The sequence below is a fragment of the Nycticebus coucang genome, chromosome 15 (genome assembly GCF_027406575.1).
Source record: "Nycticebus coucang isolate mNycCou1 chromosome 15, mNycCou1.pri, whole genome shotgun sequence".
Lineage (NCBI taxonomy): Eukaryota > Metazoa > Chordata > Mammalia > Primates > Lorisidae > Nycticebus > Nycticebus coucang.
In genome coordinates, this window is record NC_069794.1 from 78,479,720 (window position 1) to 78,495,325 (window position 15,606).

At 50.9% G+C, this 15,606-nt stretch overlaps 1 protein-coding gene across 2 annotated transcripts; it reads right to left on the reverse strand.

Annotated features, from left to right (window-relative positions):
- Positions 1-6,949: 6,949 nt before the first annotated feature.
- On the reverse strand, positions 6,950-13,517 carry CDX2 (caudal type homeobox 2). 2 transcript variants are annotated; one of them, XM_053563772.1, is made up of 3 exons: positions 12,787-13,517; positions 9,270-9,415; positions 6,950-8,180 (listed from the first exon to the last, which is right to left on the reverse strand). In XM_053563772.1, exons 1-3 carry the CDS (start codon positions 13,325-13,327, stop codon positions 7,923-7,925), a joined length of 945 nt encoding a protein of 314 aa, XP_053419747.1. In that variant the 5' UTR covers positions 13,328-13,517; the 3' UTR covers positions 6,950-7,922. The 2 variants fall into 2 exon arrangements, with proteins under 2 accessions (XP_053419747.1, XP_053419748.1); XM_053563773.1 differs by having other exon boundaries at positions 8,036-8,180; positions 9,274-9,415.
- Between the last annotated feature and the right edge of the window lie 2,089 nt (positions 13,518-15,606).

Below are 15,606 nucleotides of genomic sequence, written 5' to 3' on the forward strand. Positions count from 1 at the left end.
CAGAACCCACGAACACTCCTGTCCTCCCCTTTCAAACTATACTTCCTCGGTCCGGGTCGCCACCGTCACTGGCCAAACGATGGAATCCGCTGTTCCTCGTGCCCATGGCCCAGGTTTTCAGCACCTCCGCGCCATAGCTGCCTGCGTCGGAGCTGTTTAAAAATCATCCCATGGCCGCTGCGGTGGCTCACGCCTGTAATCCTAGTGCTCTAGGAGGCCAAGGCGGGAGGATTGCCTGAGTTCAGGAGTTCGAGACCAGCCTGAGAAAGAGCGAGACCTTGTCTCTACCAAAAATAGAAAAACTAGCCTACTGTTGTGGCGGGTGCCAGTAATCCCAGCGGCTGGGGAGGCCGAGGCAGGAGGATGGCTTGAGCTCAGGAATTTGAGGTTGCTACGATGCCATGGAACTCTACCCAGGGCGACAGAGTGAGACTCTGTCTCAATAAGTGAAATGAAATGGAAATAAATAAAAATTTAAAATAATCCCATGAGGCTCGGTGCCGTGGCTCACGCCTCTACTGTGGGAGGCTGAGGCCCAAGGATTGTTTAAGGACAGGAGTTGGAGATCAGTGAGACCGCGTTTCTACAAAAATAGAAAACTTCGCAGGAGGTTTAGCGCCGCGCCGGCTGGGCTGGCGGGGGTGGGCCTGCGACCAGTGCCTGGCGGCCCATCTCCCGCCCCAAACCCCCCCGGAAGAGGCCACGAATCTCGGCGGCAAGCGGCGAGGGCGCCCGACAGAGCGGTCTGGCTCCGGGTGCCGGGGCTGCGCGCCCTGAGCGGCCCCACGGGACGGAAGGCAGGCTGACCTTGTGCGCGGCGGAAGACCCGCCACAGCCCCTCCCAGGCGGCAGGGGTGGGCGTGGAGTCGCTGCTACCCGAACCGTATCTTCTCCAAGATACCAGACTCAAAGCTTCCTGCAGGCATATAGTGGACACCTGGCCTATTGGGGCATAAGCAAAGAACCAGTTTCATCCATTTTTCTGTCTAAAATATACAGGTTCTGGGTGGCGCCTGTGGCTCAGAGGGGTAGGGCGTGGCCCCATATGCCGGAGGTGGCGGGTTCAAACCCAGCCCCGGCCAAAAACTATAAATAAATAAATAAAATAAAAAATTATAAAAAATAAAATAAAATATACAGGTTCAAACTTAGACAATGGTTTCTCTGAGGTAGAGGTGAAGGGAGGAAGAAAACTAAAGTTAGGGCTGAGGAAAGAGCACTTGCTTCTTGTTGATTTTGCCCGTCTCTAGATTTGCAAAAGTAGCGCTCAGCTTTATTCGGGCATAACAAGTCCATCTGAAAATTTACCCACGGAACAACTTCAGATGTCACGACCTTTCGGTGATAGCTTTTTTTTTTCTTTTTTTTTCCCGCCCCTTAGAGTCTCACTCTGTTGCTCAGGCTAGAGTGCAGTGGTGTCATCATAGATCACCTGGGCTCAAGGGATCCTCCTTAAGGATCTCAGCCTTCCAAGTAGCTGGGACTACAGGGATCTGGCCACAACGACCAGCTAATTCTTCTATTTTTAGTAGAGACAGGTCTCACTCTTGTTCAGGCTGGTCTTGAACTTCTGAACTCGAGGATTCCTCCCTCCTCCTTGGCCTCCCAGAGTGCTAAGATTGCAGGATGAGCCACCCCTGGTGATAGCTTTTTAGTTTTCCATTCTGGCCAAGGGTCCACTAAAGACGACCAATCATGACACCAGATGTACATTTCAAGGGCCTCGCTTTTCTGTAGAAATGAGAAATATTTAAGTTTTGATTGTAGGTTGCCTGTAGATTTGTCATCATGCCCAAGAACTGCCGTTCTCCAGTTATAGGATCTGAATCAGTGTCTAATGTGCCACGTAACATGATATTTATCACTGACAGCTACCTAAAAGTATTAAAGATGTTTATATGAAATTTATAGATAGGATGAAAATAATAGGAGCAAATAAAGACAAATAGGAATTGAGATTTCTGAAATATGCAACATTTTCAATAAAGTAGTTCAAGGGGGAAAACATTAATTTTTTTATGTTGTGAGTTTCAGACAGTCTACCTTTTTGTTCTTCCTGCCCTCTTCTATGTTGTTATTTACTGGACAATGATCCCTGGTTCTGGCTTATTTATGTCCTTCTTCTGTTTCTGGCAATGCACTTATACCCTACCATGATTCTGTCTAGAAAATAGTAGGGTAAAGTGAAGACTACAAATAGAATCTAGTTCTATTGAGTTTTGTGTTTCTTGTTTTAAAAATTACATATACAGAGTGAAAGGACCATATACTGTGTGTCTTTCATGAGTAGAAGACCTGCCCTAGTCATTTCTTTTCTTTTCTTTTCTTTTTTTTTTTTTTTTGAGACATAGTCTCACTATATTGCCCTCAGTAGAGTGCCGTGGTGTCACAGCTCATAGCACCTCTAACTCTTGGGCTTAAGCGATTCTCTTGCCTCAGCCTACTGAGTAGTTGGGACTATAGGCGCCCACCACAACACCCAGCTATTTTTTCATTGTAGTTGTCATTGTTTTTTGGCAGGCTTGGGTTGGGTTTGAACCCGCCAATTCCTGTGTATGTGGCTGGTGCCCTAGCTGCTGAACTACAAGAGCAGAGCCTGCCCTATCATTTCTAACAATTCCAAATCTCTGTGGCACGTGGCTCATGCCAGTAGTCCTACAACTCTGGGAGGCTGAGGTGGGTGGATTGCTTGTGCACAGGAGTTCAGAGACCAGCCTAAGCAAGAGTGAGACCCCATCTCTACTAAAAATAGAAGTACTAGCTGGTATGGTAGCACAGGCCTGTGTTCCCAACTACTTGGAAGGCTGAGGCAAGAGAATTGCTCAAGCCCAAGACTGTGAGGTTGCTGTGAGCTATGACTCCGTGGCACTCTACCCAGGACGACAGAGTCAAACTCTATATAAAAAAAAAAAAAAATCCTAATCTGTGGTTTAGGTTCTTAATCTTTGTCACTGATTCTACTAATCATCAATAAATTAAAATTATTTAAATGCCACACAATAAGCCATTGTATGTTTGTACTACAATGACTTTAGCTCCTACATTGTTTTTATTGTTTGCTTTCCTGAGGTTGGAAAGGCATTTATCAACTACCACTTGTATATTATTGTCGTACTACAAATACAAAGTATTATGATAGCAGACTGTCAATCCTGAAAGTTCTGAGATAACACAGGAACAATTAGGAAAGAATTCCTTTCCTAGAAGTTAAAATTCAGATATAAAAATGCATGCACTGCCTGAGGTTCTTACTTGCTGATAAACTATTAGATACCTCAGCCCAAGAAAGGACAGAAGTATTGTTTAAATAAATGTGTATGTATGTGAAAGGATGGTTTGGTAATACTTTCATCTCAGGGAACTCTTTTTTCATGGATCTGGTTGTACTCCAGTTTATGAATTAGATCTCCCTAGCACGGAATTGCCAGGATCCTGCAGAAAGGAAAAAACAAAAACAAAACAGGTTGTTTAACTTTGGTCATCCGGCAACTTAGTTGATAGTATCTATATCTATTGTGTTTAATGACGAATTCCAATTTGGAAAAGCTGTTATTAAAGCAAATGTAGTGTTTGGGTACTAGAGACATAGGAGCCAAAAGGTCACCTAAGCACTTGCCCACATCTCCTATAGACTGACAGCAAGAAGAAAGACAAGGTAAATGTTGGTATAATCTTTAGAACTGATAGATTCTGTTTTTATTTGGAATTTGCGTTTTTTTCTAGATATAATTTCATAACCTTCTAGAAAATCACGATATAAGAAATAGATACATTTCCTCTGATTTGTAGCTCAGAAAAGAAGATGTTGAGTGTTTTGGCCCAGTATCACACAGCTAGTCCCACAGCTAAAAACCTGCTGGGTTTCCCAAAATTGTAATGCACCTTTTCCCAGAAGAGCAAGAAGCAAAAGGAAAATGTAAAGGAAAAATGACTTCTAGGGATGAATCAGCCCTAGAGAATTAAAAGTACAGCAGCCTCTTGGGGTGGCTCCTGAAAGAGTACAGCATTAATATTGAGATGTTTGGGTGGAAATTGTTATAAAATAAAGAAATTTTAATTCCATCTAGAGTATCTGCCTCTCTGCTTCTTTTGGGTTAAGATTGTACTGATAGAATATGGGAAGGTTCTCAACTACATCCTCAACTAATCCAGATTCTCCTAAGTACAACCAGAAAATAGACTGTGAACACTGGTAAATGAAAGGGCAAGTAAACTATGCAGATTAGTAACTTATCTTCACATCTGGAATGTCAGTGCTTTGCCACTCGTGATTTTATGCAGATGCCTAAGCAGAGGTAATCAGGAAACAGCAGAGGTGAGGCTATTCTGGAAAGGGGTTATTCTATTGTGATTTGAAAAGTCATCTTGTTCAAAAGCTCTCTGTAAAGACTGTCCAGAACTTTACAGAAAATAGTTCAAGAAGCAGCTCATCTTATAATTGGAGTGTAATCTTAAGTGTATATAAAGCTATGTTCGCTAATTACCTCATTTGATCCGCTTGAGATGAGGAAGTGGCAGCTCAGAGGTTGTGATCTTCCCAAGGCCAGTAAGCTGATGAGTAAGCAGCCAGTCTCTAAAGCAAGGTGCAGATAGTGGCCCTAGAAAACATTTAACCTTTTCTTGTCATTCTGTAGCTGATATTGCTTTCATTTCTGCTTGTTGCCTTCTCTCATTTTTTCCTATGTGGTTGGGAATAACAGCAAAAATATTGCTGTTTACATATTTGGATTGCTAGTAGACTAATTTTCTTGACTAGATATTGTTAGAAAGACGTGAAACTCAGTAACCTAATTGAAACATTTCTTGCTTTAATTATCAGTCCATTTGTTAATTTTATTGTATGAATGTGTTAAAGTCACAAATTGTTTACAGAAAAATAAAAAAGACTTCAGCTATTTTCTCTGCACATGAGTTCCACAACACTGGTACATTTTATTCCCATGTTTATACTAAATTTATACTACTTTTATGCTAAACTTCCAGTCTTGCCATATATTAAAACCATGCCCACATTACTGTAATTTTTAAAAATACAATACAGACACATCTTGTGCAAAATGATCCTTTTAGAATGGCATAGATATCCCCTTTCTCCCAATTTTGTTCTTCTTGAACATTCACCAAATCCAGGAATCGCCCTCGCCTGAACTTAGTTTCAAGAGACCCACGGTCAACGTGGGAAAATCTCATAGTGCCCCAATTTGGGAGCAGCCCGGGTTGGGAGAGGCTCCGGAGATTGTACCTTCCGATGGGCTGAGCACTGGAGCCCTTTCCCGCCTCTCTTCCCAGAGCGCGCGCGCCCCCTCGTGGTCTATGCCGACGACTGCGCTTCGAGTGCCCAGTGCCAGAGGCGCTCAGAGTCCTAAGTCACCTGGTCTACCGTCATCCCTGGCTCCCCACGCAGGCCTCCCTAAATTCATCAGGTTGTGCTGCCCCTCATGCCACGTCCCTAATTCCTTGGATTTGCTCCGCAGGTGACACGGTGTCTCGGCTTCAGAAGCGCAGACCTCCCTTGCTGGGGAGGACCCTGGTTTTTGCGCCTTTTCGGTGGCCTGGGAGGCCGGGCGGGCGGGCGCAAAAGCGAGCCGGTGGTGCATGTCAGGGGGAAGCCCAGCTCCGCTCCCTGGTCCCCCATCTGCGCTCATGGAGGCCGAGCGCCGGGAAGGGGAAGAACGTGTAATCGCTTGCAGCGGGACAATGACGACTTTTGAACCTCTAACCACTAAGCAAACAACCCTTGTGCTCTCGCTCCACTGTCCAAACAGCGTTTATTGACAGGCGTTTCACAGCAACGCATAGCAACTGCGGCTGCCGGGGGCGGGCGTGTGGGCGCGGCCGGGGCGTGGGCCGGAGCTCCCTACTTGTGCCGGGAGACCCGGGGGGCACCGGGATCACAGCGGCCCTGAACCCGGACCCCTCGCCCAGCGGATCCCAACACCGCTTCCCTCCTGTTCCTGCAGCCCCCGCACCCGCGCTCCACACTGACAAGGCCGGCCAGGCCCCCCTCCTCCCGCTCCCGCCGGGCGCCCGCGGGCCCCACCCACCTGAACCCCTTTCCCAATCCCGGAGGAGAACGCGCCACCCGGAAGGGCGGCGGAACTGGGGGGGCCCTGCAGAGGGTATTTATGCCTCTTGCTGCGCATTCTCCCCAGCAGCCCTCGAATGGCCTCCCCACTCTGTTGAGGCACTGATTAGGCCCTAAGGTGCTGGCGGGAAGAAACGGAGGCCAAAGCCCTCCTCCCCCTAGGCCCTGCCGGGAGCGCCCAGCTCCGGGGCCTCCAGGACCAAAAACCTCAAGGGCGGCAGCCAAGTCCCCAGAGGAACAGCCAGATAACAAGCAGCCATCACTGAAGCGATCTTCTTACACTGGGTCTTGAATTCTTCTTTGGGGAGGAGATGGGATAAGGAAACCTCAGGAACAGGAAAGGAAGAGGCAGAAATGCTCATGGAAATGTCCAGTCTTCTGGATTCCCAGAAGACCGTACTTGCATAAAGGTTGTCTTGGGCAACAGTGGGGGAGATGTTTTTCTTCACATAATGAATGCTATGTGTAATTAGCTAGATTGTGGGGCATCTCTAGGGAGGAAGGTGTCACTGAAGAGGGGACTTGCCTGGCCTTTGCAATTGCTTTAAGGGGGCCCTCTCACCTCCACCCCCCCATAATTCTAGGCGGCTGGGAAGCAGCTGACCATTCAGATGTGTATTTTGCCCAAAGGCACCCCTAGGAGAACCACACATTCCAAAGCTGGGCTCCAGCTTGGGGGCAGGGAAGGTCTCAGAACCTGCTCCTTCAGGCTTCTGACCCTCTGGGGTAAAATGAGGCTGTCCAGATAACCTTCTCCACCCACTCCCTGATTTTTCTGATTCTAGCTCGCAACCAAAGAAGATATTTAAAAAAAAAAAAAATCCAGATAAAAACTGAAAAAAAAAAATCCATAAGTACAAAATCTGAAATCAGGAATGCTCATTTATCTCTTTTTTCTTTTTAGAAAAAAAAATTCAAAAGTGTTCAAATATCCCCCACTTCCCTTCACCATATCGTTCTCTTCCCATAGATTCAGAAGGCTTTTAGAATCTTGGCTTGGATGTTTACACAGACCAACAACCCAAACAGCAGCAACAACAACAAAAACTCCCCTTCTTCATCAGCCCAAGATTGTGAAAATGACAGGAAGTCCAGGTTGGCTCTGGCATTTATAGCACTGACATACATTCAGCCCAGAGAAGCTCTGGTGACAGGCTTTCTAAACAAGCCCTGTCTGGGGCCCCTTGTCAGGCCTGGAGTCCAATAACCACCCCCTCCCACCACACACCACCATACACCAGCCATGCCTCTCCTGATCTGGAGAGGGAGGAGAAAAAAGACACAGGCCACCTGGGGGTTCTGCAGTCTTTGGTCAGTCCAGCCTTCTATCTTAGCTGCCTCTGGCTTCTGCAGTTTAAATCTTGCCCGCCCCGAGGCAGGAGGGCCAGTTAGGCCTTGGGTGGTTGTAAGCAGGCAGTGCCATCTTGGCTCCGAGTGTGCAGTTCCTGAGTCCCTCTCTCCCCTCAGTTCCAGCCAGGCATGCAGTTTGCAGATCTTGGAGGCAAAAGCTAGGGAGGAGAAAGCTGAAAGCCTGGTCAGTGTGGTCAGTCCAGGCAATGCTTCTGCCAGTGGTGAAGGAAGTCCAGTAGTCATTTCCTGTCTCCTCAATGGCAGAAAAAGCCAGACTGGAAAAAGGAAAAATCTGGGAGAATATCTTCCTTGAGAGCTCCATCCCACTTGTCTTTACTCGCAGCCCGCATTTTTCCTCGAGAGCTAGGTTTATAGGTATGTGTTTGTGGGTGGGAGTGGAGGGGTCTCTTCTGAGGATTCTAGCAGAGTCCATGCTCCTCATGGCTCAGCCTGGAATTGCTCTGCCACTGCCAACCACGGTGGGTCACTAGGTGACAGTGGGGTTTAACACACCCCCAGTGGGCCCCAGAACCCCAGGGACAGAACCTGGCACTGAGCCTTGCAGGGAAGACACAGGACTCAAGGGCTCTGGCACATTTCTCAAAGGACCAGGCTGAGGCTGGGGAGGCTGTTGGGGAGGCGGTGGAGGTGGCTGCTGCTGTGGCTGTTGCTGCTGCTGCTGCTGCAACTTTTTCTTGTTGATTTTCCTTTCCTTTGCTCTTCGGTTCTGAAACCAAATCTTAACCTAGAAATGAAAAGGTGGAAAAATATATAGAAGGCAATGACAAAAAGGAAAAGAGAAACCGTATCCATCAATATCACCAATGTCTCCCTCCCCAGCTATGGAATCCCAAATCCTTCTAGAAGCTTTCATTGGGCCCATCTCTGGAGTCATTCCCAAGCCAAGTTCATTCTCAGGTAAAGTCCTCCTCCTCCCTTGCTCCCCAGTTTTCTTTTCAAAGCAACCTTTATCTATAACTTTACTGGAAAAGTTCAGAGTCTCGGGACCAAAAGGCCCTTTCTACACAAGCAAAAGGAGGCCAGTGTACTTTAAATGACAACCTTTGGCCCCTCAAGGCTAAACTGAAATGTAATATTCCTCACCTTGGAGCTGAATTTGAGGTACAATGCATGGCTTCCTGGTTGTGAATTTGGCCTGCTTTGTTCTAGATTATATAGAAAGTGTTCGTGAAACAAAATGTTGCCCCTCTAGTTTTTATTAGCAGAAATCGGTTAATATTTTTCTCTCTCACTACAACACCAAAAACAAAAAGAAAAGATATTCCATATGTCCTTATTGACACAAATGGAATTCTGTTTTAATCTAATACCATAGGCTTTTTCTCACACCTATCAGAGCCCTCAACATAGAAAAACAAACACAACATCAAAGAAGACAACTAACCAGAGATAGAAGAAATCTTTTTAAAAAGAACTCCAGGACAGCACCTGTGGCTCAGCTTGTAGGGTGCCGGCCCCATATACTGAGAGTGTCAGGTTCGAACCTGGCCCTGGCCAAACTGCAACAAAAAATAGCCAGGTGTTTGGCGGACACTTGTAGTCCCAGCTACTCTACTCGGGAGGCTGAGGCAAGAGACTCACCTAAGCCCAAGAGCTGGAGGTTGCTGTGAGCTACATCACCATGGCACTATACGGAGGGCAACAAAGACTCTGCCTCTTAAAAAAAAAAAAAATGTACTCCAAAGGCAAATGGAGCTCATCCTCCTGCTATAATCTGCCCACAGAACTAGGTGGCCCCTATGGCCAGCCTTCTAACTCCCACAACCCTCCCCTAGGCAGTGTCCAGGACCACGGGTAGCTGGGCGGTTCCCACCTGCCTCTCTGAAAGCCCCAGCGTGGCAGCCAGCTCTGCCTTCCTCCGGATGGTGATGTAGCGGCTGTAGTGAAACTCTTTCTCCAGCTCCAGCCGCTGGTGGTCCGTGTACACGACCCGGTATTTGTCTTTCGTCCTGGTTTTCACTGTGGAGGAAGGAAAAGTTAGGACTGAGGACTACAAGGCAGCCCATCAGTCATGGGTAATGACAAACCTCCCTAACCCAAGGGCCATTTCTCTTCCTCCACCACGCTAGGGGGTCCCTGATTTGGCCGGTTCCTGCCAAGTCTGACAAGACCCCCCAGAGGGTCGGGGGGGGGGGGGGAGGAAGGAGACTAGTGGGAGCAACTAAACTAACCTTGGGGTTAAGTGGCTTTTTTAATTAAAAAAAAAAAAGCCTGAAACCTCATACACATGGAAGATAACTGAAGCCAACCACCCTTTGGGTAAAGCAAATCTCATACGGGCATATATTTGGCACCATGGGAAAGAGGTGGGGGTGGGTAGCCAGAGTCCAGGGAACATCCAGATTTTCAGGCCTACCAGAAGCAGAAGCCCAGCCTGAATACAGCTGGGGTTGTGTTGCAAAGGTGGAGGTTAAGGTTACTTTCTGTTTGCTTTACTACAAATAGAAAGTGGGGTGCAAGAGCTGACAGGTTCCCTCAAGTCGCTAGAATCAACCCCCACCACCACCACCACCACCATGGAGTAGAATTCTGAGCTGGGCTTTGGCATTCGGAACCCATGCTGGCAGGCCGAAAACCAGTCCAGCTGGGGACATTTTATGCCTGGGAGAACTCAGTTTGGCATTTGGCACTTTTTCTTTTTAATCCTCCATTTAGTCCAGCAGCAAACCTGGCCAGAGCTATCCTGACCAGTGATCTATGCTCATTGGATTGAGTCAACATATTAAATCCTGGATTGATTGTTTTACTGAAGGGCCTTGACAAATAATGTCCACAATTGTTGGAGCAGCAGGAGCCTGTGTCTCCATCAGGTCTGTCCTGGGTGTCAGAGCCCCGGTCAGGAGCTGTTCTCTGGGGCTGGGTCCCGAGTTGGGATCTTCGTGCAGCTGAACAGGTTCAATTGCCCCCGTGCCCAATCCTACAGAAAGATCTAAAGGGTCTGAGAGTTGCCTGGAGGTGTTTAATGCCCCGCAGGCCGACTTTGTTCAGGTAAAACCCTTTGCAAACCACAACAAAAGCGTCCTGGGAAGATACAGGCCGGATCAGAGGGAGCTCCCCGGAGCCGCTGAAAGGGGAACACAGCCGCAAACAATGCAGGACAAGGCGATCTTATCAAAGAAAAGCCCTTTCAATGCCTTAATAACAACCGCGTTCTGTTTGAATTACCACTACTGAGCAAATGGCGGCCCCAGCTTTCATCCCCCTCCCCGCCAGGCGCATTAACATAAACACGGCTGGCAGGCGCATTTGAATGGACGCGACAGCCCCGACCCCGAGGCCGCTAGTAAAGTGCAGGGAACCGACACGTCCCGGGAGCTGTCTACCCGGTGGGCGCGCTCACAGGCACTACCGCCTCAAACCCACTCGCCGCTGCCATTGACACTTGCCTCTTCTTACAGATGAGGAAATGGGGCATCAGACCAGGTCACGCAGATAGTATAAGGCGGGGAGCCGGGACACCCCCAGGGCTGGGGACCGGGCACAGAACAGTTCCCTCAGCAGGACACCCCAGGAGCGATACTCGCCTTGAGGTGCTTCTTAGCGACCCTTGCTCGGGTGCTGCCCTTTCAGTGTCCCGGGAGGGCGGGGAAACTCGGTGACCAGGACCCTGCGATCTCTTCGGCCCGCGCCCCAAGGGCCTTGGAGGCGCCCCGCACCCCCTGGGAACCAAGGAGGGGGGGCAGAAGGAGGGAAGGGATGAGAGGGACTTGTCAGAATTCATTATTGACTGCGAAAGTCACCACCCTCTTTCCGGGCCCTAAAAGAGACAATGGCAGGGCTGGGAAGGTGTATATCAAAGCGAGCCAGGCCGCGTACCCCCAACCCCTCTACCCCTTGACAGATGACGCTCTGCAGAGGAGTCGGGCACTGCCGGCAAGGAGCGGCCTCCCCATATTAACATCACAAGGGCGCCTGGCGCCGTCCGCGGCCTTGCCACCTCCGCGCAGGACTTCACAGCGACCTCTCATCTGCTGACCCCACGGCCTGGGCTTCTGCAGCTCCCTTCCCTCCCCCACACTCGGCCCTGGCCCCCCTGCAATTCTCCCGGGACACGCAAAAGGTCTCCCTTCGGCTGCCGACGACCCCAATCAACCATGCCCCAGTCAGCCTGTGTAGAAAGGGTACCTGGGAGCTCGGTCTCTTGTGGAGCGGACCAAGTCCAGTCTCTAGGGCCAGCCCAAGGCTGATCTGCGGCCTTCTGTGGGGCGGCCGCATTTCCCACCGGACTCTGCTCCGCCTGTGCTCAGAGATGCCAAAACTAACTGATGCCCAGACACAGCCTCAATAGCCGCTCTGATTTATGCGGCTGTAATTGGCTGTAAACCTCTCCAAAGTGGCCATAACCTGCGTGCGAGCCCGACTGGGCAAGCAAGGAGAAAGGCCAAACAAGCGGAAGCGCGGAGGTCTGGGGAAAGCCTTCTTGGAGTAAAAGAGGTCGCAGAAAGAACTCCCACCATCACACCTATTCGCACTTCTTTCCCACCTGGACGCACATCATGACACCAGAAGGAGCCAATGAGCTCCTCAGTCTTGCAAGCCCGGGAGTCTGGAACACACACAAATGTACGCACACACTCCTGACATCCTTGAAAGGAAGATCTGGGAAAATGACTACCATCTGGAGCAGCATCCCTACCAGGCTTTCTTCCCACTCTACCTGCTCTCTTGTCAAACAGAAAAGACTCCCTCGGTTTCTAGCCCCTAGCCTTCCAACTTTTGCCAGGAATAACCCCTTCGCATGTAAAAGGTTCAGAAACTGGCACGCCCCAGACCCCTTGGCCCCTGGGGCCAGCACCTTCTTTCCTCCGCAGCGTTCCCCGCCCTCTCTGCTCGCTGTAGCTCCTATACCTCGAATTAACACGAATGGCCAAACCTGGCCCCTCGCGCAGCTTCACCACCCGCCTGACAAGTCTCAGGCCACCTTTCTTCAAGGGAGGCTTAGATGGGGAAGGAGATCGCAGAGAAGAATGGTTTAGACCCGGCTCCTTCTCCTCAGCGGCGAGAAGCTAAGCTAGGAGCAACGGCCACAGCAAATGCGAAGGACTCGATTCACCATCTCAGAGTCGTGAATGAGGGACTATTGGAAAGAGGGAGCCTCTCCTCTTCCCGAATCTGAACACGGTGTTGTGAAGCTCAGAATATTCATTCCCAGGTGCAGTAGCCAGAACCCTGTAGGGGACAGAGCCCCCGGAATTTGTCCCCTGGTTCTGCCGCCCTGGCGCGGAGCTCCTAGACAGCCCGAGCTCGCTGGGCACGCTGCCGCCCCGCAGCCAGCGGCGGGGCCAGCGCCTTCTCAGAGCGCCCTCGCGCGGGACACCAGGGCCGCTTACCTTGGCTTCCAAGAGACGGCTGCGCCGGCTTCCGCATCCACTCGCACAGGTTCCGCCGCTGGCCTCCCGGGGACAACTGCTCCGCGGCGGCGGTGGCGGCCGGCCCGGGCGGCCCGGGGTTGAGCGTCTGCAGCAGCCCAGAGGCGCAAGAAGGCGCAGCGGCCGGATGGTGCGGGTGGTGGTGTGGGTGGTGGTGCGGGTGGTAATCCGCGGGGCTACTGTAGCCCATGGCGGCGGCTGGGGATCCCCCGTTGAGGCTGTGCGCCACGGCGTTGGCGGCGGCCGCTGCGCCCCCCGGCGCATAGCCGTTCCAGTCCTCCCGGAGCGGGGCGCCATATGCGGGCGGCCAGGATGGCCCTGGGGACTGCGCGCTGTCCAAGTTCGCGGCCGCCGCGGCCGCAGCCGCCACGTGGTAACCTCCGTAGTCCGGGTACTGCGGGGGGCTGACGAAGTTCTGCGGCGCCAGGTTGAGGCCGCCAGAGTGGCGCACGGAGCTGGGGTACATGCTCACGTCCTTGTCCAGAAGGTAGCTCACGTACATGGTGGCGAGGGCCCGAGAGCAGACTTCACCATGCTGCCTGGGGACGAATGCTGGAGGCTGCCCGGGGCGCGAAGGAGAAGGGGCTGGGGGCGCGGGGAGAGGCGGAAGGCTGAGCCCCAGCCCGCGGTGCTCCGCTCTCTCCTTGCGGCGCTTCTGTCTCCGAGGCGGTCCCTCCCTCTGGCCTGCCTCCTCCCTCCCTCCCTCCCTTTCTTCCTACTTTCCTCCCACCTCCTTCCCACTGAGCCGCAGAGGCGGGGAAGACCCGCCACAGGCTGGCGTGCGGAGCCCCTGGACGGCGGCCTTACGTGATTAACGAGTGTTTACAAGACTCTATTAGTAATGACACAGACACCAATGGCTGGAGACGTCGAGGCGCAGCGAGCATTCAGCGCACAACCCCCCGAAACACAATTTGCATTTTAAAAGATAAGGGGGGGAGCTCGGGAGAGGGCAGCGACCTGCTCACAGCTAAATATTCAAACCTTTATTGTTTAGAGCTTCCTCCTTCCAACCTGGTGCACTTTAACCTCCAATCACAGGTTCAAAGAATGAAATCAAGAGACTTGCAAAAGAGAGGGGGAGAGAAAGCTATCTCGGTGGGAATCTGGGCTTGGAGACAGTAGTAGTTCTTGTTTATGCATTTGCAGGGAAGGGGGCGGTCAAGAAACTCCTTCTGCCCCAAAGAGAAAAGAAAACGGAAGCCATTGCTTTGATGAGAGTATCTCTGACCAGCCAGGGAGGTGTCGAGCAGAGCCCAAAGAGATGGGCCGATTCCTTCCCGCCCTGCGCTCCCAGCCAGGAGGACTGGGGGCGAGCAGGGGGGGGAGGCGACAACTGTCACCGCCAATCACTTGTTTTCTTGCCCAAGGAAATCACTTGCACAAGATAAATTACGATTCTAGCTTTGAGCTGCATCTTGGAATCCGTCTTACATTTGGTATTTGAGTTAAATTAAAGCAACTTATTTTTTAATCATTTACATTCAAGAATCATAAAAATCTTAACTGAAAAACCAAGTTAGACTAGTGGTTACCTGGGAGAGCATAACTGGGGAGCAGCAGAAGGGATTGCTAGGGTGTTGGTAATGGTTTCCTGTGCTTCTCCTTACACAGAGTATTCAGTTTGTTAGTTTTGCGAGCTAAACTTGCATGTTTATGATACTTACATCAGTGGTTAAAAATCAAAGAAAAGGAGTCTAGAATTTCTGCTAGTAAGTATGGCTACTAGCATGTTTTACCTTATATCTATGCCTTAAAAACACTTTTCCTTTACAAAGTAAAACATTCTTGGGGAAATTTGTTTTTCATCTCTAGGGAATGGAATGGCAACTCAGGGCCATTCTTGCTAATGAAAAGCTACAAGCGAGGAAAGGTTGAGAAAGGAATTCTCTTGCCTTTGGGAGTGCTGCGGCCAAGGCTGGGATTGGCCACGGTGGAGACGGAAGCTGCGCAGCGGTGATCGGGAATAGCCCCGACACCAGCGCGAAGGCGGCGAGATTTGGCTCTCGGGCGCCCATCTCCCTCGGTTTCAGCAAACCATGGAGTGGGCCGGCGGTCGCTGTTTGCCTCCTCTGCGAGCCCCAGTCGGCGCTGCCAGACTCGGGTGTGAAGATCGCTGCGGCCTGGCCCAGGGGGCCGGGCAGCCTGACTGGGTGGGTTAGAGAGCCCTCAAACCCGCGGGCTGCCGCTCTCCTGGAAACCTGCACTTGTATTTGTCACCTACCGCCATCATCCCATCATTTCTGGAGTGCTTTCCAGTGTGGGCATCTCACATCTCCTAGATCCGGGACAAAGCCAGTGTTATCCTCCTCCCCGTTTTGCAGGTGACAGCTGCCATGCTGCCTCTGCGGACAGACCTAAGTGAGATCAAAACTAGCCCAGGTGGGCTGCACATCTTATATTTTCTGGTCCCCTCCTTTGCGTTCTGTGAGGAAGAAGATTAAAATTGGGGGTGGCAGAGTACCCAGGAGACAAGGAGCTTCTCCCTCAAGAGTTAGGAGGCCAGAGCTGGTCCTCTGGGAGGCCCTCCAGGCCTGGCCCAGACAGCCCAGCGTGCTCAGACTTCCCAAGAAATAAAACCGGAAGTAAATTGCAAACCCCATTACAAATCCCAGCTCCCTGAGAGCATGGGAGAAAGGGATGTCTACAGTCTTGATGGGGTGGGAATGCGGCAGGTTAAGTGGTGGGCACTGGGAACTTTTGATCTAGAAAACATCTTCCTCTTTTTCCTGAAGACACAATCCCCCCTTTCCATCCCCCACAACTCCCCCAACCCCAGAC